Below are 23,473 nucleotides of genomic sequence, written 5' to 3' on the forward strand. Positions count from 1 at the left end.
ATTTGTAGATGATGGTGCTTTGTAAAGGGAGAATGAGTGAGCTGTGAAGTTGCTTGAGATATGGGTATATGTCTGCGCTAGGTGCATGGGACTGAAGTCTTGGATTACTTAGAGCATAACCGGTTGGTGCATCAAGAAAGTGGCCACTTTAAACTGGTTCCCTCCCACACAACTGTAGAAGAAAGAAAAACAAGACAAACAACAAGTGAGACATAGTTCAATGGAGCCAATTTTCAGGGTCAGTACCCAGTTTGGATGAAATGGTGGAGAGTGTTTAGTGGCCTGGAAATTCTGTCACTTCCCCCCACCCAATCCATCCACCTGAAGAATGGAAAAACAACATCGCAGCTAGGCTCATGTCTCATCTATACCAGAGGTGTCACCGGAGAGCATCTCTAACACTGCTTGCATCTCTTTGGCTATGGTCAATGGATCAGGATGGAGTCTTGTCGGTGAAGTTCTGGTTTTCCGCCCCCTCTGGTGCTGCAGGACTCCCCCTTGTCGCCAGCTGGACTGAGAGCCATTGTGAGGGGTTTGTCAATGCCAAGCAACTGGCACATCTCTTCAAGAGACCGGAGTTAGTGAATCTTTCCATTTAAGCAGAAGATGATCCTGAGGGTGCCCCCATGAGTATGGTATGTCTTTACTCTGGAGATGGGTCGTGACTGGGCAAAACTCCCAGTGTTTCTGAAGTGTGGAAGCCACTAGGTCCAGGTACAGCCTTGGCGCTTGCCCTCTAAACTGTATTGGGTGCTGGTCTCTGGCTGCGCTGAGGATATGTTCCTTCAATGGAAAATCGTGGACGCAAACTAGTATATCCACTGGTAGTGCCGAGTCAGGTTGTTTGGGGCCTACTCTGTGTGATCTATCCACTTTGATATCAAGCTTCGGAGATGCTGCCAGAATCAATCTGAAGAGGTCTGTAACAAACAGAGTTATGTCAGTTCCTTCAGCTCCAGTCGATATGCCTTTGATGCGTATGTTGTTGCGTCTGGACCTATTTTCTAAGTCCTCAGCATGGGCTTGCAGTTGAGCTGTTGATCTTTTAGGCAGATAACCTCCTGTTGCAGCTGATCAGTCTCTTCATCTCAGCTTAGGTTGTGCTCCTCCAAGGAGGTAACTCTGTCGCCCAGGCTCTCCAGGTCTTAGCAGACTGCCCTGATATCGCTGGAGAGGTCCTCTTGAGGGTTTGGCGATCCACCCTGAGGGAAGCAAAAAGTGCCTACAAGAAGAAGCGAGTTACTGGAGCATCTGTCTCAACACTATCTAGTGTGGGTTCAGTTGCTGGGAGTAATGGGTGGCCTCCACACCGTGGCCCACTGGGTTTAGTGAGCATGTCCTTTAGCGAGCGGTCCTTTTACTCCTCCCTGTAGCAATTACTCCTAGTGATGATGAGGAATAGGCTGATGCGAGGGATGGATATTTCCCTTGTTCTTCCCATCTCAAGGGTTGAAAACTGACTGGGGTCAATGGAGAGTAGTGGAGTGATGAAGGGCTTAGCTTCTATGTGGCACAGTCTTAATATGCAGATGACTTCAAGTTCAATGGCTGATGGTGAGTGGCCTTATTCCCTTGTGAGTACAAGCAGGTTGGTGGTGGAAGAGCCCCCATCCAGCAAGGAGCTGTGTCTCGACAGTAAGGTGTCTTTGTTGTAACCTGCGTCTTCTTACAGGAAGGTGTGTGGTCCGAACCGGGCAATCCAGGTTCCTAATCCCAGAGGTTTCTGGTAGTGAGGTTGGGAGCAGTAGGGTCGGTCTTCAGCAGGCACCCAGGGTGTTGACCCAGTGCCTCAAGAAATCGCTGCAGTCGTGCTGAGAGTTGCAAAGATGAGGGCCACCTCACCACTGTTACCTAGAGAACCCTCCAGGCTGCGAGGTTATAGTTTAGGTTACTTGAGGGGTGTCATGTGCAGTGGGGCTGCAAGCAGGTTCCCTCACCGGGCAGGGCCCAGGTCAGGCGGGCTCTACCATTGTCCAGCATCAGATAGAGAAAGGCCTGGGCTCCAAACTCACTCCTGACTAGTCAATACAAAAAGGGGTCCCCTCGAGTGCTGTGTCTAGCAGGGGCTCGCAAGTCGGATTGCTGGGTGTTCTGGAGGAGGTTCACTCCCCTGGCTGTCTGTGCCTTTCGTGAATGGGAGGCCTCCGCTCTCGCGTGGTTCTGGTCTCCCCACCCTAGTAAACGGCCGCAGCTAGCGAAAAGGAATGGGCGCTGGTTCCAATGGACAGTCTGGGCCTGAGCCTAGGGTGTTGGGGGCCTGGGGCAGCTCTAAATGTATTGGGGGGGTGGCTTTCAGAAATGGGCAGTAGGGGGCCCAGTTTCTTTGTACTGGCCCCACAATAGCAGGCTCGTGAGACACTCCACACTAGTTGGGCTGGGGAGGTCATGAGGACCAAGCAGGAAGGGCCAGCCGGACGAGAATCTCAGGGCACAGCAGCACTCACCGCCCTCTGGGAGCGCCTCCAGCAGATCAGGGCTGCCCTCTGCTCGTTTTGAAGGCAGCATCTCTCGGGAGCGAGGCCAGGCACAGAAAGATCCCGCTCCAGTGGTGCTGTGCCACTGTGGCGCTGTCATGAGCAGGCCACGTTGCTCTCATCACAGGCACCATCGCTCCGCCGCGGTGTTGTGGGTAGCTTGCCTCCAACTCGATCACAGTGATGTCTGCAGGCAGGGCCCAGGTTCCACCCGCTCCGGCCCCCAGGAGGATTGCCAGCGGTTCACCTTGTGTTCTTCGGCCCGGGCCGGCCATGAGTGCCAAACAGGGAATGCAGGCTGGTCGTGGGTGTCAGGACGTTGCACACACTCTCTGCTCCCAGGTGTGTGTTCAACATGGCGGGCCTCCCTCAGCCCACCTTGGTGGCATAGCCAGGTATGGTGTGGGGTATGGGCAGTGCTTTAAATGGGCCGGTACTCACCGGTACTGAGTACCAGCACTTCCAAATTGTTCCACCTTCAGTACCGGAACTTCTCCTTGGCCAGGGAGAGTACCGGTACTCTGGGGCAGTAGCCAGTCTTATATTACAAACGTGTAGCAAAGTTGCTTGGACAGCATTGCTGTTTTTGATGAGACTGGCTATCAGGCGCGCAACGTCCATAGAGCTCAAAGGGCTTCAGCCCCCCCCCCCCCAGGCCCCATCCCCCCTCGTGTGTCTCATCCCGGGCTGAGGCAGCTCCTGGCGACCGTCTTATTGCAGCCGCACCCGAGTACGTCACAGGTCTTTAAAAGACCATTCACTTGCTAACAAGGCTTTCTTGTGTTTTCACCCCTTCTTAGAGCTCCTGCATCTCCACACATATTGCTGGAAGAATCAGCCCCCCCCCCCCCCGAAATTTTTAGGAGGCCCCCCACCGAAATTTGGCTCTCGTTGCACCTCTGCTGGCTACGAAAGGAGCCGTGAATGTGTGCATTGACAGACTAGATGGCGGCAAGTACCGATAACGCCTCGATTGAAACAAAACCTGCTGAGATTTTCTATTTACATAGCTTCTCTCACTCTTCTGCTTCGCCACCTAGAGATCCGGGTGATTTCAGCACAGAACCTCGAGGTGAAACAGGCGTCCTGTCGTAGTTTGGCAATCATGGGAAAAGCAGTTTCAGAACATTTGCTAGTGAAACAAAATAATAGCTCAAGGAACTTTCTGGTCAGGACTCCTTTTACTTTTGAGCAGTCAGCAGGTAGCGCTACCCACACAATCCCAATATAGCGCTACGTGCTAAATCCCAAATTGGTATGAATTTGAGAAACGTTTGTGCACCTTTCTCTTGCAGTCATAATGGGGCTGTATGAAACATGGGAAATTATGACATTGGGTGCTGATGCTGAGTGCCTGTTGTCAGGCTGAGAGTGGAGGGGGATGCCACTAATCATCAGGGTAAACACATACATTTATAGTACAGCTTGGATATTGCATTTGGAAAAATCAGTTTTAGCGAATGATGTGCGTGTTAGTGTCTGTGTGAGAACCTACGTGTATGTGTGTCACAGATGTGCACTATGAGCTGATATGGAAAAAAGGTATTCTATTTCAGCAGATTACGCTGATAACTTTTCAGTGCAATAGAGTTCTGTGCTGCATAGGCTGCTCGTCAACACATAATGAATAGGGCATGCCCAATGGAAATGTGAATACTACTTCATATATTGGCACGGTGAAGTTATAGTGCCACTATGCACAGCGCTACATAAAACTCCTACATAAATAATTCAATACTTACCATGAAAATGCAACCTTATATCAACTATGCAGTTTATATAATTTGTCTTTCAGTGCCAGTGTTGGTGAAATAAAATACACACAAACAATATCTATTTCTTCATCAACATTCCCAGATGCACTCCGAGAATATCTTATCTCATTGAATGCTGGCACCTTGACCCACCCCTAACCCCACCCAAAGTCCCGCCCATGTCCACAGCACAATTTAATGAGTACCTGCACTCATTTTTTCCCATTTAAAGCACTGGGTATGGGAGGATCTCCCTTTGCGGGCTAACATCGGGTGTGTAGTGCGGCGCGGCCTGGTGTCGCAGTTACTAGGGGTTATCGCTAGTAAAGGACACTCGGACGACACTTCTCAGTTCCGGGCCGGAAAGACCATGTGCGGTCTTGCCCACATTTATTCATACCCTCGGGACGAGCCCGCCCCGAGGGGTGTAGGGATGCGTGTGATGTGATACAATGTTGGTGAGAGTCCGGGTGGCTCTCTACATCCCTCCTTTATTTTAGTTCAAAGTCCACGTCCGCCTCCTCACGGGGAGGGGCACACAAAGTCTGCCAGTCTTTGGCTGGGGACCGGGTTAGGACGTAGACCAGGCCTCTGGCTCCGGGTGTACGATGCCGGGGGACTGGACGGAGGATCCGGCAGCGACCTCCTCTCCTCCGGATCTGGGCCAGTGGGTCTTGGACAGTCCTCGCCCCGCAGAGGTGACCGATGGCTAGCCCCATGGTGGAGACGGCACCCTGCCGGGAGACGCCGGGCCAACCCCGTTCGGGGGAGAGCATCGGGCCTGGGGCTCGTCACCATCAGTGTCCATTCCGGCAGCTGCCTTGAAACTCGACACATTCCTTGGGATGACCTGTTGGCCTCGCCGGGCGGTCACCATGGTCCCTTGAACCGCCGTCACTGTCCACACCTCGGGCTCATATGGGGTCCGGAATTTCCACCCCGGGTGTCGATCTTTGATGACCACTCGGTCTCCAACTCGTACCTGTGGTTCTTGGGCTCTTCGAGCCTCACTCGCCTTCTGATTCGTGCCTTCACGCCTCGCTTGGATGGCCGCTCCGTCTCTCTCTACGGGGACCCACCCTGGACCGGACGGGATGAGGTCCCGCGGGGCCCGCTTAACAGGATGTGAGCCAGGGCACACTTGGTGGTGCTGTGAGGTGTTTGGCGATACACTCCGAGAAAGTGGTCCAGAGCCGCCTCTGGATCTTCTCCCTCGTCCACGGCAATCCTCAGCGCTCGGTTGAGCGTCCTCATCAGTCGCTCGACCTCTCCATTCAGCTGGGGCTACAAAGGAGTTATCTTCCGGTGTCGGATTGCTAGACTTGCCAGATACTCCTGAAACTCCCTCCCCTGGAAGGGGGGCCCATTGTCAGTCTTAACTTCTTCGGGCAGCCCCATCGTCGCGAACACTCGACCTAGGGCCCGCTTGACTGAGGGAAACATCGTGGATGACAGTATTTCGATGATCGGGAATTTGGAGAAGGAATCGACAATGACCATCATGTGTCGACCGTCTGGGAAGCTTCCGAAATCCATGCTGAGATGTGTCCATGGCGTCTCACAGGCTGCCTCGGTGATCACAGGAGCGGGGGCTGGGTCTCTCCCAGTGATGGTGCAGGTGTGACACTGGCGAACCATCTCGTCCGCTTTCGAGTCCATGGCTGGGAACCAGACCTTGTCCCGCAGCCGAGCTTTAGTCTTGGCCATTCCCTGGTGGCCCACATGCGCCAGTGCAAGAATTCTGTCATGGAGGCTTTCCGGGACTACGATGAGGCGGCCCCTTAGGATTATTCCTTCTTCTCCCAGACTGAGCTCACTCCGGACCTGCCACAATTGCTGTCGAGCGTGGCTAACCTCGGGTCTCAGGGCTCGGGCTCCGTCCATGAAGTGGGACCATCCGTTGCTGTCCAGCGCCCTGTGGACGAGCGTGAGGGTGGGGTCCTCACCCGTGGCTTGACTGATCTCCTCCAGCGTCATGGCCTTGGGGCATGACCCCTGTGTGATCATGCGGACAAACGCCTCCGTGCCGCAGGTGTCCTCCGTTGCGGCGGACGGTGTGTTTGGTTCGGGGTGACGGGAGAGATAATCCGCGGGGTTGTGGGCACCGGGTCTGTAAATTACTTTAAAGTCATACGCCGGGAGCTGTACAGCCCACCGCTCAATCCTCGGCGGCGCCAGCCTGGAGAGTCCCGTGAACAGTGGGATCAGTGGCTTGTGATCCGTTACCACAGTGAACTCTTGTCCACAGAGATACATATGGAAATGCTGGCAGGCCCATTTGATGGCCAGCGCCTCCCGTTCAATCTGGGTATACCTCGTTTCAGTATCAGTGAGGGCTTTGCTGGCATACGCGACTGGCTTCCACACTTCGTGACTGTGCTCTTGCAGGAGTACCGCCCCGAGGCCCACCGGGCTGGCATCCACCACCAACTCCATTTTCCTTCGGGGGTGAAAGTAGGCCATGATTGTCTTGTCGAGGAGTCCCTCTTTGATTTCTCAAAACGCCTTGTTGGCTGCTGGTGTCCATTCCCATGGGTGATCGTTGCGCGTGAGAGCGCGCAGAGGCTCTGATATGGCGGCCAAGTTAGGGATGAAGCGTCCACAGTAGGTGGCCATCCCAAGGAAGCTCCTTACCTCCGTCGGACTGCGAGGCGTCTGGGCGGCTCTGATGGCCTCGGCTTTCTTCGGATCCACTAGGAGCCCTTCCCGGGTGAAAGTGTATCCAAAGAAGTCCACGCTGTCTTGGTAGAACGAGCATTTTGCCTTATGCAGTGTCAACCCGCATTCCGCCAGTCTCTGGAGCGTGGCCCTGAGGTGTGCGTGATGTTCCTCTAGCGTGTTCGAGAAGACCAAGATGTCGTCGCTGAGGTTGATCAGCCCTTGCAGCCTGGACAGGGCCTCACGGATTGCGTTCTGGAAAACCTCCGCCGCCGAGGAGACTCCGAAGCTCAGCCTTTTGTACCCCCGGAGCCCAACATGAGTCGAAAAGGTGGTGATGTACCGGCTGCTCGGGTCAAGCTCTAGCTGATGATAGCCGGCATTGAAATCTAGCTTCGATAACCATTTCGCCCCGTTGAGGTCGGCCACTATGTCGTCCATCGTGGGGGTGATATGCCGCTCCCTTTTCACTGCGGTGTTGGGTAGCCGCATATCCACACAGAGTCTGATGGCTCCCGGTTGCTTCGGCTTGGGTGACACGACCAGCGGGGACACCCAGGGGGTGGGGCCCGACACCTTCTCGATAACGTCCAGCTCCTCGAGCTTTCGCAGCTCCTCTTCCACTTGAGGGTGCAAGTTGAACGGTACCCTCCGATGCCTGAGGGCTACTGGCCGTACTGACTGGTCTATGTGCAGCTTGAAACGCTTGCCCTTGAGTTTCCCCAGGCCGGTGAAGAGTGTAGGGAACTCTTGGAGGATGTCTTCGGCGTGGGACTCGTGGATCTGGTTTGCGAAGAACACTAGACCGAGATCTTCCGCCGTGTGACAGCTGAGCAGCGTCCCCTTCTTCCCTTCTGTGACATGAAATTGTGTCTGGGTGGAGTACCCCCCGCTGGCGATGGTGGCGCTGATGACGCCACGGAGAGGAAGCGGGTCTGTTCCCCCATAGGTGTATATGCGCGCCCTGGACGGCGTCAAGGGGGGTCGCGGTGACAGACGGTCGTATTGGTCGGAGTCCATTACGTTGACCGAGGCCCCAGTGTCTATGAGGGCTTGGATCTCCGTGTTTCCCACCGAGACAGAGCACATGGGCGGCGGTCTTCGCCGGGATCCCGTCCGGCTGACGTATGATACCACGAAGACCTTGTCGTCCTCGTCTTCGTATATCGCGGCCCGTGGCTGTGGCTGGTGGTCTTGGTTCACCAGTGGGTCTTCCTGCGAGATCTGGCACACTTGCTGGGGCCCGGACCTGGGCCTCGATGACGGCTGTCAGAACCGCCCGCCCCGACACACTCGGGCATAGTGGTTCATCCTCCCACAGCGGGAGCACGTCTTCCCTTTTTCCCCGCAGACGGCTGTCGTGGGGTGGTCTTCTCCACAATACCCACACGACCCTCCTGGCGCGGGTTTGGGCGCTTGGCGGGGTGCAGCGGGACGTCGCTGGATCGCCTCCACCTTTTCTTCCTTGATGGGTGTGCTCTTGAACCCCGACCCCGTAGCCACTGGGGCGTGGAGGGCCGCCTCCATTTCCTCTGCCCAGGCATCCGACAGCTCATGGGACCGGGCAAGCACGAGGATCTCATCCAGCGAGATTCCTGGCTGGCGAAGGATTAGCTTGCGCAAGAGTTTGGAGCGGCAGCCTAGAATGATCTGGTCTCTTATCTCCACTCTTTGGTCCACGAAGGGGCACGTGCTGGCCAGCCGGCGCAGCCGCGCATAGAACATGTCGATGGATTCCGTGTCTGTTTGCCACGCCCTCTGGAACTTGAACTTCTCGAAATCCGGATTGAGCTGGGGGTCAAAATGCGCATTCAGGGCTCTCACCGCTGCGTCGTAGTCATCCTCATTCCATGTGTTGGGAAGCGTTTCGAATAAATCATAGATCTCGCCTCCGCCATAGTAGATGAGTAGTGACTGCTTGACTGTCCCATCGGTCTCCCTGGTCCCTTTAAAGTAGTGATTTAAGCGCCCTACCCAGGCCTTCCACCTTGGCGCCGCTGTGGCCGGATCTGCGGTCTCGCTGAACGGTGGCAGCGGTGCTACTGCGGTGTGGGAGACCGCCGGTGGCGGTGGCGGATTGTTGCCGGTGCCTTGATTGGGTCTGCCTGTCTGCGGCGCGCCCGCACCTGCTGCAGCTCCTGTGGACGTCGTGCATCAGTATTGGGTGCGGCTGTGGTGTTACCACTGTGGTCAGCTTAGGGTAGTCCTGTGTCTTTTCTTTCCAGTTGGCTTTGCCAATGCTTATTGAAATTTGTTGTCTGGGTGGCCTTGCCAATGCTTGTTCTAGTCACCCTGTGCGTGGCCGTGAAGTTGCCCCCACGTGGTTGGCCTTGCCAATGCTTGTTGGAGTCTGCACTTCGTTTCCCAAATATGATGGCTGATCCCAGGCTCACAGAGATTGAAAGCACTCCAGAAACTTTATTGGCAGCAGCACGGTGATGAAACTGTCCATTTACCCCTCACTTAGAGAGCTCTCCACCTCGTTATGGCCCCAGAACGTGTCTCACTCGAGAGCGAGCGAGCAGCCAGGCAGGCAGGAGCGGGGCAGCTTCCCCGAGGCCCCCTCCAGGAAGTCGGCCGATGCAGCCGGTAGAGAGTGCCACGGGAGGCACCCACGTGGAGCACAGCGCCGGGGCAGGACACGGAGCAGCGCGCAGGGGCGCCTGGGCATTCACTCACCCCCGGGTCTCACTGACACCAAGCCGGCAGCATGGGGGTGGGCTCCGCTCAGGTCCAGCACCAGGTGAGCACCAGGGGCAGCGGCGATGCGGGTGGGCTCCGCACCAGCGAGGCACACGGGCAAAAAGCACGCGATGTTGCGACCGGCCTCGTCGCCAGTGTGGCGCGGCGCGGCCTGGTGTCGCAGTTACTAGGGGTTATCGCTAGTAAAGGACACTCGGACGACACTTCTCAGTTCCGGGCCGGAACGACCACGTGCGGTCTTGCCCACATTTATTTATACCCTCGGGACGAGCCCGCCCTGAGGGGTGTAGGGATGCGTGTGATGTGATACAATGTTGGTGAGAGTCCGGGTGGCTCTCTACAGGGTGCAGCTCCATCACGGACAGGTCCTGCTGCTTTCCTCATGCTCCCCTGCTCTCAGCGGCGGTGTCGCTGGGCCGCTCGCCTCAAAATTCGTCTCGGTGATGCACCGTCGCTGCCCATAGCTGAACACACCTGGGAGGTGGGGACGTGGGGGTGGCGAGGTGTGCTCACATTGCTCTAGTTTTGGCTGTAGATACGCATCGGATCGGCGGAGAGGGTCGGAGAGACTGGGAAACATGTCTCATTCAGCCATCATCTCGGCCACGCTCCCCTCTGGAAATAAATTAAAGAGCGTACTGCATAATTTTTGCTTATTTTCATCCTTCTGAGATAGGCAGGAAGGAGTTGTAAAAGTACAAATGAAGAAAAAATCCTCCTTAACTGAATTCTTTGATGAAAAGGCCTTAGTGGCGAAGTGGTTGGCTTTAGATGTTTGATTTACATTTTTATAATTTTTCATCGCTGCCTTAAGGTCAAATGTCTTTCTAGTTTTGTGCAAACAATCTTGGTGTCTCTTATGGGGGTGTTATATCAACAAGCATAAAGGTGAATTTGATTTGAACAATTTGGTGAAAGATGTCAAACCACGCCCAATGTGAATGTGATTACAGTGACTCGATTTTCAAGGTCCTCCTGAAGAGTACTCTCCTTAAGAGAGAGTTTTTTCTTAGACAAGAGGTTGGTAAACTCACCATAAGGTAATTTTGCCCATGAACGAAATTTGCACAGTTGTGAAGTATTTCTAGGATGTACTGAATTTACAGCTGACCTCAGGATAAAAAACATAAAATTTATGAAAAGATGTTTGGTCCAGGGTAAAGGAACAATATTTCCACGTCACAGATATTTCAGGGGCGAATATCAGATCAAGCTGAATGGACTTTTATGTGCAAATTGAACTAAATTATGTGCAAATAATGGATTAATCAGTTCAGCTGCAGGAGCATTGCTATCGACCTTCAACCACACGTTAAAATCACTGGGGCTGATTCACAGAACTAATCTGAGATAAAATCCTAAATGTACTACTTTCGGTATTCACAGAAGGCATTTAGTAGTAGTAAAGTTAGGATTCCTAACTTTTCTACTACTAAATGTCTTTTGTGAATACCGAAAGTCATAAAGTTAGGATTTTGTCTCAGTTTAGTACTACTAAATGCCTTCTGTGAATACCAAAAGTAGTAAGTTTAGGATTTTATCTCAGAATAGTTCTGTGAATCGGCCCCAATTACTACTAAAAGTAGCAGTGAAGAAACAACAAAGTTTCCAAAGGTATCAGTGAGGTTTTCTAGAGTTTAGCGGGCTACCACCAACTGAAGCCTTGAAGGAGAGTATAATAAAGAAGCCGAGCAGCTCTGCCTGGCTAAAGGTCCTTAACTTTAATGATTTGATGTGAAATGACACCTCATAAAACATCGCTAACCCTCTGGCTCTTCTCATAGGTGGAGGCTGATGAAAAACTTGGTAGCCGGTGGACAGGCAGAGACTATATCAGGTGCAGACTCCTCCAAGTCCAAGTTTCCATGATAAAAAGCACATCAAATGTTTCCCAACTTTACCATTGTATGATTCATTGGGGAACACACATTCAGTGATGAGCATTGCAAGCCATTGTAAGCCATTACAAGTGTCAGCCCGCAACAAGGTTTGATCAGTACAAGAGGCTGAAGGACTAGTGACCACGGTGATAGCTAGAGATCTTTTCAGATTGATTGTATTCAAAGCCAAGAACTTTTCTCAAGTACATGAGGTAAATGTATTATCATCTATTAGCAGAAAGCTGTCGAAGCCCAGAACCACACAGGCAACCTGGCAGGCGCTGGTTGCAACCTAGGAGGGGATGGGGGTAGACGACTTGCCTTAGCATGCCTTCACCACACCTGACCACAATACTGCTAACCAAAATGGTGGCCCGTTACATCCAGCAGAGGGAAAAATGGCAGATTAGGCTAACGTTTATCCACGTCAGCTTAACTCCTCCGAATGCAAGTGCGATGTCAAGTCTAGCCTTGTAGGAGATATCAAAGGAAAGCCTGGTGTGTATTTTGCTAATTTAGAATGCTGGAATCCTGGGTCCAGCTAATGCATTGCCTCCTGTGCAAAGCACTGTGATTTAAAAAAAATACACTGCAAATGATTGAAAGGTAGTGCAAGAGTTGTAGATTTGAAGTGATGTGACTTCTTGGCTCAAGGTCGAAGTCTTTTAACTATATCTTCGTTCCGTTGGAGTATTTTGAACAGGCTCTTGGGCATGCTTAGAAAGTGAGTTTTCGTGTAATCCACTCTAGTCATTACTGCAGCTAGTTTGGCAGTGACTATTTGAAGTAACAATTGAAATGAGAGAACTCTTTTCATGATTAATTCTGAGGGAAGAAGAGGGATTCTGTCACCTTTTTTATTTGGGTGTCCATTGAATGCTTTTTCATCAATAAAGATTTTTTATGTGTTGGGAAGCTGTCGTCTGCTCTTCCTTCTATAATTACAGTAATTACAATAGAATTATTTCCTTAGCTAAGATAGCAGGGAAAAATCCTGAGCATTTAGAGTTCTCTTCCAAAACAGAAGAGGTTTCCCCACCTGAGTGGCTGCCAAACTGGTGCTGCCGGTTAAAAGAGAAACACTCTGGGGTAAAATGTACTGTATCCTTCGGTTCACAGGTGAAAGTTCCGAAAGTAATAACTAGCAAGCCTCCTTGTACAGGTCCTCCATTGTCCCCTTGGTAGTACACACCGTTCATCACTTGGCAACTCTCCATGCTCCTATCCTTGACAAGGAACACGATGGTGTGGGGGCTGAGGTCACTTGGAGATCTCCAGAGCCATCCGATTCTGCGCAGTAGTCATCGCGCTCACATGACGGCGGCATCACAGGAGCTCCATTTTAAGTACTGCAGCCTAGCAGGCCCGAATGCCAACTTAAGCAAAAACAGACATAACAGTAATTAAAATACAGAAATGAAGATTCTAATGTTTAATCCCACTCTGATCCCAATGTATATTAGTATTTTCCTAGCTTGTAGCAACATTTAAAGCAATAAGACTCACCATTCTGCAGTACTGAAAGCACAAACCATCACAAAGCAACATAAATAATGCAATTTTCTATTTCACCACGATCTAAAGTTACTTTGCGTACCACAGTTAATTAATTTAGTTGTTCTGCCATGCAATTAGCATTTTAGTCCCATGTGTATCTTGTGTGTATCAAGGTGTAAGGGTTGGTTAATCATATCTCACTTCAAACTAATTAGTACGAGTTAATATTTAGAATGATTACGTAATTAATTTCATGAAAAATAGAGGAGGTATACAAAATTGTGTTTTACCTGCTCCATCACAACCTAGCCTGGGTTTAGCCTTGCTGGGCCTCATCAGTGAACCTACGACATAACCACGTCAGAGACCACAACTTTGCAAACTGGGTGCCATCTGCTGAACTCCAAATCGAACAGGTGTGCCTTCAGAGTGAGTCTGTGGATTTTTCGATTCCCTTTATCTTCCTATTAGCCATCACACCACCCACGACTTCCCAGATACATTTTTTCCAACCATCCTAATATCTTCCTACCATAAGAGTCTCTTTCAAATCTACTAGCTTCTCAACCATAAAAGATTCTTTACTACACTACCAGCCTCTTGTCTAGTTGCACCTCATGTTGCTGTGTTTCTGTTACAGGGAAGAAGTGGAGGTGCCTTTGAAGAGCTCACCTGACATCACTGACTTTGACCTGGAAAAGGATAGCTTCTCCTGCATCGAGGTACCCTAAGGAAGTGTGTTCCAAGGAGGGAGGTTGGCAGTGTGGGATAGTGCAGAAATCTATGGGGGCAGGAATGTGAACGCTGAGGATACGAAAATAAGGCCGTTCTAGCAGGGAGAGGGCGCACAATGAAAGCTCCTCATTTGACGAGCCCATGGACTAGTTTGTGGTCTCCCATAAGGGCAGCGACCAGACCCTTCACATTCTTCACCATTCCTGCTCATCTCTAGAGTTGACGTTATCGCACGTTTATTGCGACTTGGTGCCAAGGGTTTGAAATTATAGTACCACCCCTTTAACACAAAGCATACATCATTTTCCACAGACCTGACTCCCTGTCCCTGCCTTAATTAAATGTATCCTGAGCTGGAAAGATACCTGCTGTTGTCTACCAACTGTGAAGTGATATACCTCATTGATGAGATGAGAGATTTAATGTATTCCCTTCATATTGTCATTTCCTTTCAGTGGGGTTTCACAAGTTCACCTTGATTTCTTCCATGAAATAAAGGCAGCAATTCATCTTGCTCATCATGGAGAAATGTCAACTGACTATTTATCTCCATCTACTGAGGTGCAAGTGAGATACCATTTCAGGAGATTTTCCGGAAAGGATTACAAAGGACACTTTATATGTGCCCACAATCTCCTGCTTCGATCACCCCCAGTGGCGGCTCACCAAGGGAGTTCTGCGGGGTGGTGAGGCGGGGCGGGGTAGGTGCAGGGTAGTAAACTTCGGCAAACGGCTGAACGGAGGTAGGTAAATAATAAATAAATAAAACAATTTACATTGCGTGCACTGCATCGCCAAGTTGGTGTTGCAGCGCACGCAATGTAAATTATTTTATTTATTTATTTACTTTCCTCCGTTCTGCCATTTGCCGGAGTTTACTACCCCCACACTGCTCCTCCCCTGCCCCCCCTCCTGCCCACCCGCCCCGCCACACCACCCCGCAGCACTCCCTCGGCGAGCCGCCACGGATTATTGTCGCTAATGCATGCCTCACTCCCACCTCCTGCACTAAATATAGGTACACATGCACAGTGAAGCCTTTCCCAGCAGCAACGTGTTTGCTCCTTCTACCTAGGGTGTTAATCTGGGCTTGGCTCCTGACATCTATGTGTATGTGTAGAGTCTTGACTGAGGAGGCGGCCCTCAAACTTGCTTCAAAGATCAGCAATACTTCGAAATTCCCTATTTTCATTCCAGGTGTGACAAGAAAAGAAAGTTTTGTTTCAGATCAAGATTTTTTTCTGTGTTCTTACATTTAAGAGAGTGGCAATGACATCATTGCTTTGACAACAGTTCACAGAACAGCCATAAATGTACCAATTTCTCGCCTTTGACACCACTTGTGCAACACACAGCTCATGATACTTAATATAACACCAGCCACAGAAATCTACTTAAAAAAAACTGTCACAGCAACTCCGCATTATCTACTATAACAAAACCCAAGAAGGCACCCGTAATGTTCTTGTTCTTATCCACTGCAACGACATACTACCTCGAATCACAAAACTATGGCGATTAAATCATCTCTCAAATATGACCCAAGTGCAACTTTATAAAATTTTTGATGTATGGATTGTGCAATGTTGTTTATAAATTATGATCAATCTCATGCTGATCGCCTACATGCGGCACAGCGCCAAGACACCTTTGGGTATACGAGCGCTATACAAAACTTTATAACATAACATGTCAATCTCTTTGTCTGTCAAGCCACATAAGGATTAGTTTAAACCATGCTACATCTCACTTTGCATTTTAAGCTCTTTCTTCCTGCTCAGACCTAATCTCTTCAGGAATCCCTGCTATATATCACCCTTACAAAGTGACTGCCATTGAGAATAGCTAGTTTTAGGATTTGCACATCACCACAACCTAAGACACACCATTCACACTCAATCAGTACACCATTGACAATCCTTATACACATTTACCTAACATATGTCTCATGAAACACAATTTCATGTGACTGCCCATCCACCCAAAACCCTGAGTGAATAGATATCATTTATACAGAAGCATGCAGGCACCAAAGGAAGCCAGAACAGGGACAGAGAGGCAAAGCATTAAGATGGGAAATAGCAAGTGAGGAGGTAGCTTTTTCTGTTGCTCAGTCTCTCCTTTTCAATGAATTTCCCTTGTTCTAGGTATCTACGAACACCTTGGATCTCAGTGTGCAGTGGAGCCGGGTCACCTTGCGGAGGTTATCACCCTTAAAAAGACGAAGTTCGGGAGGGTCGCAACATGGAAGTGTCTGTGATGCCTCTGGGGAAGAAGCATCTCCCTGCCTGCTCTCCCTACGAAGAGGTTTGGAAGGATCACAGCCTGGAGGAATTAATGAGGTTTGCCTCGAAGACTCACTCGCATATTCTTCCTCTGACAGTCAAATCTCAGATGGAGCACAACACAGGAGCATCCATAAAACCTGCATCGAAGATTTAACCTTGGGTGTAGGTACCCAGAGGCGAAGTGCAGGAAGACAGCAGCCTGCAGGCTCTGGAGATGGTTATTTGGAGGACAATTCACTCCCCGGGGCCTCTAAAGGGGTCTCAATGTCCACATTTTATTACCCAAGTAAGGAGCCTACATTTGTCCTTACACATTACAATAACCACTGCTTTAGCACTGACTATTTGGGTAAGAGGGGCAGCACAGACCACTGACAACTGGGTTGTGTGAAAATGGCTGCTTTATTGAAACAGGATCACATTACAACATAACCTGGGCCTTTGCCTTACAAAACGATTGCCTCACTATACATCTTTACTCACCCACGACAAACTACCCCCACCCCTAAATTAACCCCCCCCCCGATAACATCTTCAAACGTGAACAACATACTTGCATCAGAGCTGATCAACCGAGTGTGGGGCCTCTAAAAACCATTCCTTTTTCCTACCTCAACCACCCTTTGAAACTTATTGAACTTCCTACCTAATCTTTTACCTTCCTATGTCGTCCAGGAGTGAACTTCCTGCCCGTTCCTTTTCAACCTGAACTTCAGCTCACAAACAATAAACTTCTGTAAATCATGGCCACTTCTCAGCTAACCATTAGTGCACCTGAATCAAGTGACAACTGAAACACATCTCTCCTTGAGCACCCGTACATAAAGCCCCTCAAATAAGTTATTTTGGAACCCTAACTGAAGGGACAGGTGGGAGGGGAACAGAATCTAATGCTAGCTGTCAGCCACCGTGCTGCCATGTTAAAATGGTGTCTGGCAACCGAAATGGAGGACCTTTAAATTTTGGGCTATAACATAGCCCAAAAGTTGCCCAAACCCACAGTGCAGTCCTCTGGACTGCACCACTTCCCCAAAGACCCTGGGGGACAGACCTCCCTCCAGTCGGCTGCCCCCCCCCCCCAAATCCCCATTGTGACCACCCAAAACAGTATGGGCACTTTCCGTGTTCTCCATGCAGATTGCATTACAGCCTGCGTAGAGAACATGTCCAGGCCCGCCCATCCATGGCTGAGCGCTGAATCACAGCACTCAGACCAATTGCAAAGCTGCATTGCAGCATTGTGATTGGTCAGGGGAGCCTGGTTGTGCTTCCTGTTCCTGGAGTCCGATGCAGGAGAGCAGGAGCAGAGATGTGGGACCCAGTAGCAAGGTGAGTGTTTATTTAAAAAAAAAAAATACATTGCGACCCGTCCTGCCCCCCAGCCCCCTGCGCCCCACCTCCCCGACGCGCCCACCCTTCAACCCTCAAGGCATTGCGTTTGCCACTGTAATTAAAGTTACCAAAATGTAATACGTTTTTCCCTGTTCCCCTCAGCAGGGTTCTCCCATTGTTGCAATCCCCTATGGTCTAACAAATATATTTCCTTTAGATTTGCTTGCCCCCAACACTGATCTTGTCATGCATGTAAGTTAATTAGGAGTTGTTTAGACCCGCCTCAAACAAAACACATTATAATGGGGATTTGAAGAACCTTTACATCCCAGTATTTTAAGCATTAACATTTTCACAACAGCTCCTGTTTTTTTTCCAAAATACAAAAATATTGTGGTCCTAAATATTGAGTTTACATACTTACAGTGTAAATTGCGAAAATATAATTTGCAAAATATCATGACCCTGTATATCAAGATTACATAGGTAATAATATGTATTTAAAAGTATTACAAATTATAACTTTAAAAAACAATTATTTATCTTAAAATGATTACATATAAATGTGTAAAAAATAAAATATATATATATATATATATACTGAAAAAACAAAGGTTAAAGTGACATTATAGTTAGATGTATGTGTCAGTGACAACATTAATGTTTTGAACTAAAAAAACACCAGTTATAGTTAGCGGTGCTCAACTTGTGTACCCACCATGCACTGCTTATGACCTCACATAGAACATGAGTTATGACATGTTCTAGGACATCATTTATGACAGCATTGATGACATCACTAATGACATCATCCAATGAGTGAGTTAGTTTGTTTTATAGTTTACATAGTGGCGGGTGACTACCATATTACTTTTCTACCTAATTTTTTTAGGTCGAGTCTGAGGCAGTGCGCAAACGCTGCTCTGGCGATCTGTTGTAGGTACAGTAAGGAGAAGAAGCCCCGCCCATATTTTTCATTGGCTTCTGTCTTTGTCCATCGTAAATGCTGGTGTCTGATTCCTCAATAGGATTGTTGGTCCCTCCTTAGAACTGCCATGTCGTTATTTGTATCCTCCCATGGCTACGGGCCCCTTTACTTTAGTTCTTACACGGTAAGCACTATATTCTTTAGTGAGTTTGTCCTGCTTGAGACAGGACGATGTGCTTTGTTTACATTCAGCACGCTTTCACTTTTGGAGCTGCTGGGACACTCGCAACCGCTTGTTTTTCTAGTTGTATATTTTTGTTTCAATCACGGCACTCGTGTTTCATCTGCAAACCTCCTAACCTAAAGCGCGGGTGCCGCCATTGCTTTGAAATACAATAGCTCTTGCATTACTGAAAGTTTGAGCTATTGGCATTGCATAGCTACTATGTGGCGTGCACCATTTCGAGAGATGCCATTCAAAGAAGGCTAAGCATAGGAGCCCCAGTCTACAGACTCAGGCAAAATTCACACATCAAAGACCCCGGAGGTAAGTGATTATGAAAAAGTAAAATACCAGCCAGGCCTGGTAGCTTCACAGCTGTCTTCAGCACAAGGCATACTGCTGTAGACAAGGAATGGTATCTCTCAAAATGGTGCACGCCCCATAGTAGCTACCAGTGTGGTATGTACATACGCTAAAGTATTTGAGATAATCCAGTGCAGTTGTTTCATACCGTTTTCATGGGGTCCCTCTCCATTTTACAAGCGCCTCATCAAGCTGATGCAATTCCATTTTATCGGACACAGAGGTGCCACTAGACTTTCCTGTAGACTAGCCTCTCAGACTTTCTATAAATAGTCTGTAAATGTGTTCTAAAAATACATTTTCTGAAAGTTGAGAGTGGGTGATGGGTGTATTACAAATTCATTCCTTCGAAGTAGCCTGTCAAGAAAAAAGGTTAATAAATAGTCAAATGTAGTATGTTTGAATATTATGGGGCCGATTCCGATCTTGTCTGGAAAGCCCTCCATACGGCTCGGATCCGGAGGGTTTCCAGACAAAACGTGCTCAGGGAGTCCGAACGAGCGAGTACGATGTATCCGTAAGAATACATACTCGGTTCGCCTGGACATCCATTGAACTCTATGGGAGCCTGCGTACAGACACGTGCACAGGCTCCCATATAAAAAAAAGGGTGGGTGGGGAAAAGCGTACGTCCTGTGGCAATTACTCAGGCAGCTGACCCAACAAGTTGGTTGGTGCACATGACATTGCCTCATAATTTGTTTTATCACCGTTCCAAAAAATGCAGGTTAGTAGCGGGCAAGGATTGTGAGCACAGTGAAGAAAAACATTATACCTTTAACAAAATTGTTCATTAAAAAGGCTTAGAAAAATGCAAGAAAGGAGATTTGTCAGTATTCACAACGCACCCTGTCAGCAAGCTGCCGATGCAGTGCTTGAAGTAATCTCAGTCACCGGCAATCGCTCGAGTTGCATTCCAGTCCATGGTTTAAGATAATGTGGCACCTTTTGCCAGTAAAAGTTGGTAAATTGTTTACAAACAAAACAAATAAAACAAAAATACCTTCTGTACTCAAATGGGCACCTTAACAATCCAAAACGTAAAAAACATTGAAGTTTGTAAGTTATAGTGTTACGTAACCATAACTTCTCCTTACCTCCCCAATGCATTTCTCATGTCCTCATATAGCACAGCCAAGGTGTCAGAACCCTTGTCAGAGGGCCTCAGGGGAAGGAGGAGTTACTAGGCCCACCCATGGGGTTTGAGGCTCTAGATGTCCTGGAGCCTGAACTGCTGGGGGGTCCTGAATAATTGGGCCAAGTACTACCCCCTTACGGCACCTTATTGTCAGTAGTAGCGTAGGTTGAGCAATCTAAGGCTCTTTGAGAGAGGGTAGGTGTGAAGCATACAGAGGCTGAAGTCTTAAAGTAACAGTAATAATATAATTTTCCAGCCAAATACTTTTCTTTAAATAATGCTTTTATGAAAAAAGGTCAAGTTTAATGTGATCACACAAAGCATACACCTGACACATTAAATAATCACCACAGGTAACATTCTACTGGTGCATACAGATTAAACATTGTTTCAAATCAAGGCTTGGCAAGGACTGTTTCTGTATCTTGGAAGAGTTTTTCATGCACTTTTAGTGCCAGCCACAGACCTATTGGTTACAAGCAGTGATTTTCTCCTTATTCTTCTTCTGATGCATCCATGGCGGTAATCCCACCAAATTCAAGGCAGCCGCCCAACATGGCCTTAGAAACCAGGTAATATTAGCACCATCATACTGCTTAACGTTATTAATTACACACAAATAAAATAATCAGGTGACTCCTGTTCTCTTGGACTCAATATGTCCATACCAGGCATTTCCCTTTATATAATAAAGCATTCTAATCGTGTCCTCAATTGCTGCATAGTGTCTATTTGCTCAAATAAATTATAAATTCAGCATTGCTTTAGACTGTATCCCAGTAAGCCCCATACACCAGAACCCACGATCAACATGCTTCGTTTAACAACACGCAATTACCATCACATCTATCCATCCACTACAAAACACATGAGTAAAAAAGATTTGCATTTACAATGCCAATAGCTCTAACTCCAAGAAATGCGAGACCCATTGCAAATGCTTGTTACAGCCTGTGTTTCAGCAAATGGGTGGAAGTCTTTACATAAGGCATAGGATCCTAATGCATCCTAGGTCTTTGTAGGTACTGAACACGTTATAAATCTTTGTAACTCTATGTGCAGGTGGCAGCATGTTCCACACAAGTTTTTTGGTACTGCAGAAAAAGTTTCCAATAGGGCAAAGATTCTACGTACAATATACTAAAGTTTTGAGGTATTAGAATTGTCTCAGCATGACAATTTCTACATAATATAGACGACTATGTGCACCAGGTACTGACCTATGTACATGTGCTTGTTATGCTTCAGAGAGGGGCTATCTGAAAAGTTTTCACCACCGTATGAAGGCTAGAGGTAGTATGATCTTTAGCACCTTGAGACCTTAGTTATTTTTAGTGAATAGTCTCTCTTTTGACAAATTATGCAAAGAGTGTGGACTGTTCTTAGTAGATACTTTTTATTACTCTGTTGTGTATTTCTCATGAGAGTTTCACTGCCTGCAAACAGTCTGGTACAGAGTAAACATCTCAAAAGTGTAAACACTGTTTACAGTACCCACTTTTCTACTGATACCCACTTCATTTCTGACTGTAGGTTTGGTAACTGAGAGGGGTTTGATACGGATAAAAACTGTCGATAGTAGGGGATTTGTTATGTAACAGAGATTAAGTATCTAAAGGAATTTGGTTTTCTCTGAACAGTTGTGTACAGATTGAACACTGTGTGCAGTAGAGGGTACCCTTTTATCTGTGGTTGTTAGTCAACGCTATGAAGTTTATGGCATAGGGCCAATATTGCACATAACAGAAGCTGGTTTTACCTATAGGGATTGTATGTATGATAGCATTAATGATGCTTTATATTATTGTGAGCTATTTTGCCCCTTATTTCATAGCTCTAATGACATACCCGTTCATAGAGTAATGTGTACAAAAATATATTGGCTGATGCCATGTGAGATGTCAAATCAAATCAAAACAAGCTTTATTCGATTTAAACACTTAAATCATAAAAGCATCATACATAAAAGAATAAAAGTCATGTGTTGTATGTCCATTGGTTTGGAGGATTGAGAATGTCAATATCAAACACGTCGATAGATTATTAATTTCATCACATCAGAATAAATTCTCTTAAAAAGCCATACATACACAAGGATTAATAAAATTCATGTAGCAATTAAAACTAAAGGGATAACATAGTTTTTAGGGTTCTGATCACACCCTTCAATGATTTTGCTAAACATTCAGTAAAAATGTCTTCATCCAAAAGTTGTAATTTAAAAAAAGTAGGACGACATTGTCTCAGACCCAACCTTTTCAATATTGGCAAAATCCATCTTCTGAGCAAGAAATCATAAAATTGCAGAAGAACAAAACATGTATAGTGGACTGAGAGGAAATGTCATCACAAGGACACAGGTCTAGAAGTCGGGACCAATCGTTTCATAATAGGAAACGCAATAATTCTATAAAAACTGCCAAAATGGAAACAAGGTAACAACATCCTATCGTAACTTCCCTTCACACTTGCAAGATAGGGTTCAATACCTGGTTGTGATAATAACGGTTGGTTCCCTCTAACAGGCGATTTGACTATTTCTTGAGATAGTTGGAATTCCCCAGGAATTCCATGCAAATAGTCTTTAGTACTTTCTTCTGAACAGTAGCAATACTGGATGGGTTAAAAAAGTATTCTGGGCATCCCAGGTTAATCACAAAATTTTTAACATAATCAAGCCATAGTATATATGACCCCCCTTCCAATTTAAAACAATCATTAATCACGTCAAGATTAAGGTCAGTGGCGGGACTAGACCAGATCTTGTGCCATAATAGGACCAGCTGTATTTTGATTATATCTAAATTCTCCACTAATTGTAAAGGTTATACGTCTGTAATGGCCCAAATACCGGCTCCATAAATGGCTGTTGAAATACATTTGGCATAATAGATTTTTATCAGTTCAACAATAGGTCGTTTGCCCAGCTTCCTGACAAAATTCACCAGAGCTGCAGTAGATTTTGCAAATAATTGTTTCCTCACTCTTACAGCATTTACTCAGAAGACCCAGGTATGAGAAATAGTTCGTAAATTCCAGCTTTTTATTTTTAATAAAAACATCTTGACACTTTAAGCTGTTCTTGCCACATTTCATTACATATGTTTTAGTAATATTAACCTGTAGATCCAGATTTGACATGAAGGTAGAAAAGCTAGTAACAACTTTTTGCAGCCCTATTTGTCTACGGGATAGTAGGACGGCATCATCCGCATATAATGAAGCTGCAATTCGACGGCCGCCGATTCGAGGGGTATCCTGACATTCCTTAGTTAATGCTGCACCCAGGCCGTTTATGTACAAAGTAAAATGAAAGGGGGCTAGCACGCACCCCTGCCTTACCCTCTTTCTAACAGGGAAATTCTGCCTGCACCCCCACCACTGTACCATAACGAACACTGGCCTGCGCATCATGGTACAATTGCCTTAGAGAAATAATAAGTTGTGAATCCACACCCATGCCCTCTAGGATGCACCAGAGCTTGGGGTGGCTAACGCAA

General features: G+C 47.7%; 1 protein-coding gene across 1 annotated transcript in view; it reads left to right on the forward strand.

The window, feature by feature from the left end:
* The window catches only part of LOC146811932 (uncharacterized), a 221,331-nt gene that overhangs the window by 116,850 nt on the left and 81,008 nt on the right, over nucleotides 1-23,473 (forward strand). The window contains exons 3-4 of the mRNA XM_085618901.1: nucleotides 13,607-13,688; nucleotides 15,849-16,275. Coding sequence (XP_085475027.1) covers nucleotides 13,607-13,688; nucleotides 15,849-16,275 — 509 coding nt within the window. The remainder of the gene's footprint in view (nucleotides 1-13,606; nucleotides 13,689-15,848; nucleotides 16,276-23,473) is intronic.

The sequence above is a fragment of the Triturus cristatus genome, chromosome 7 (genome assembly GCF_964204655.1).
Source record: "Triturus cristatus chromosome 7, aTriCri1.1, whole genome shotgun sequence".
Taxonomy (NCBI): domain Eukaryota; kingdom Metazoa; phylum Chordata; class Amphibia; order Caudata; family Salamandridae; genus Triturus; species Triturus cristatus.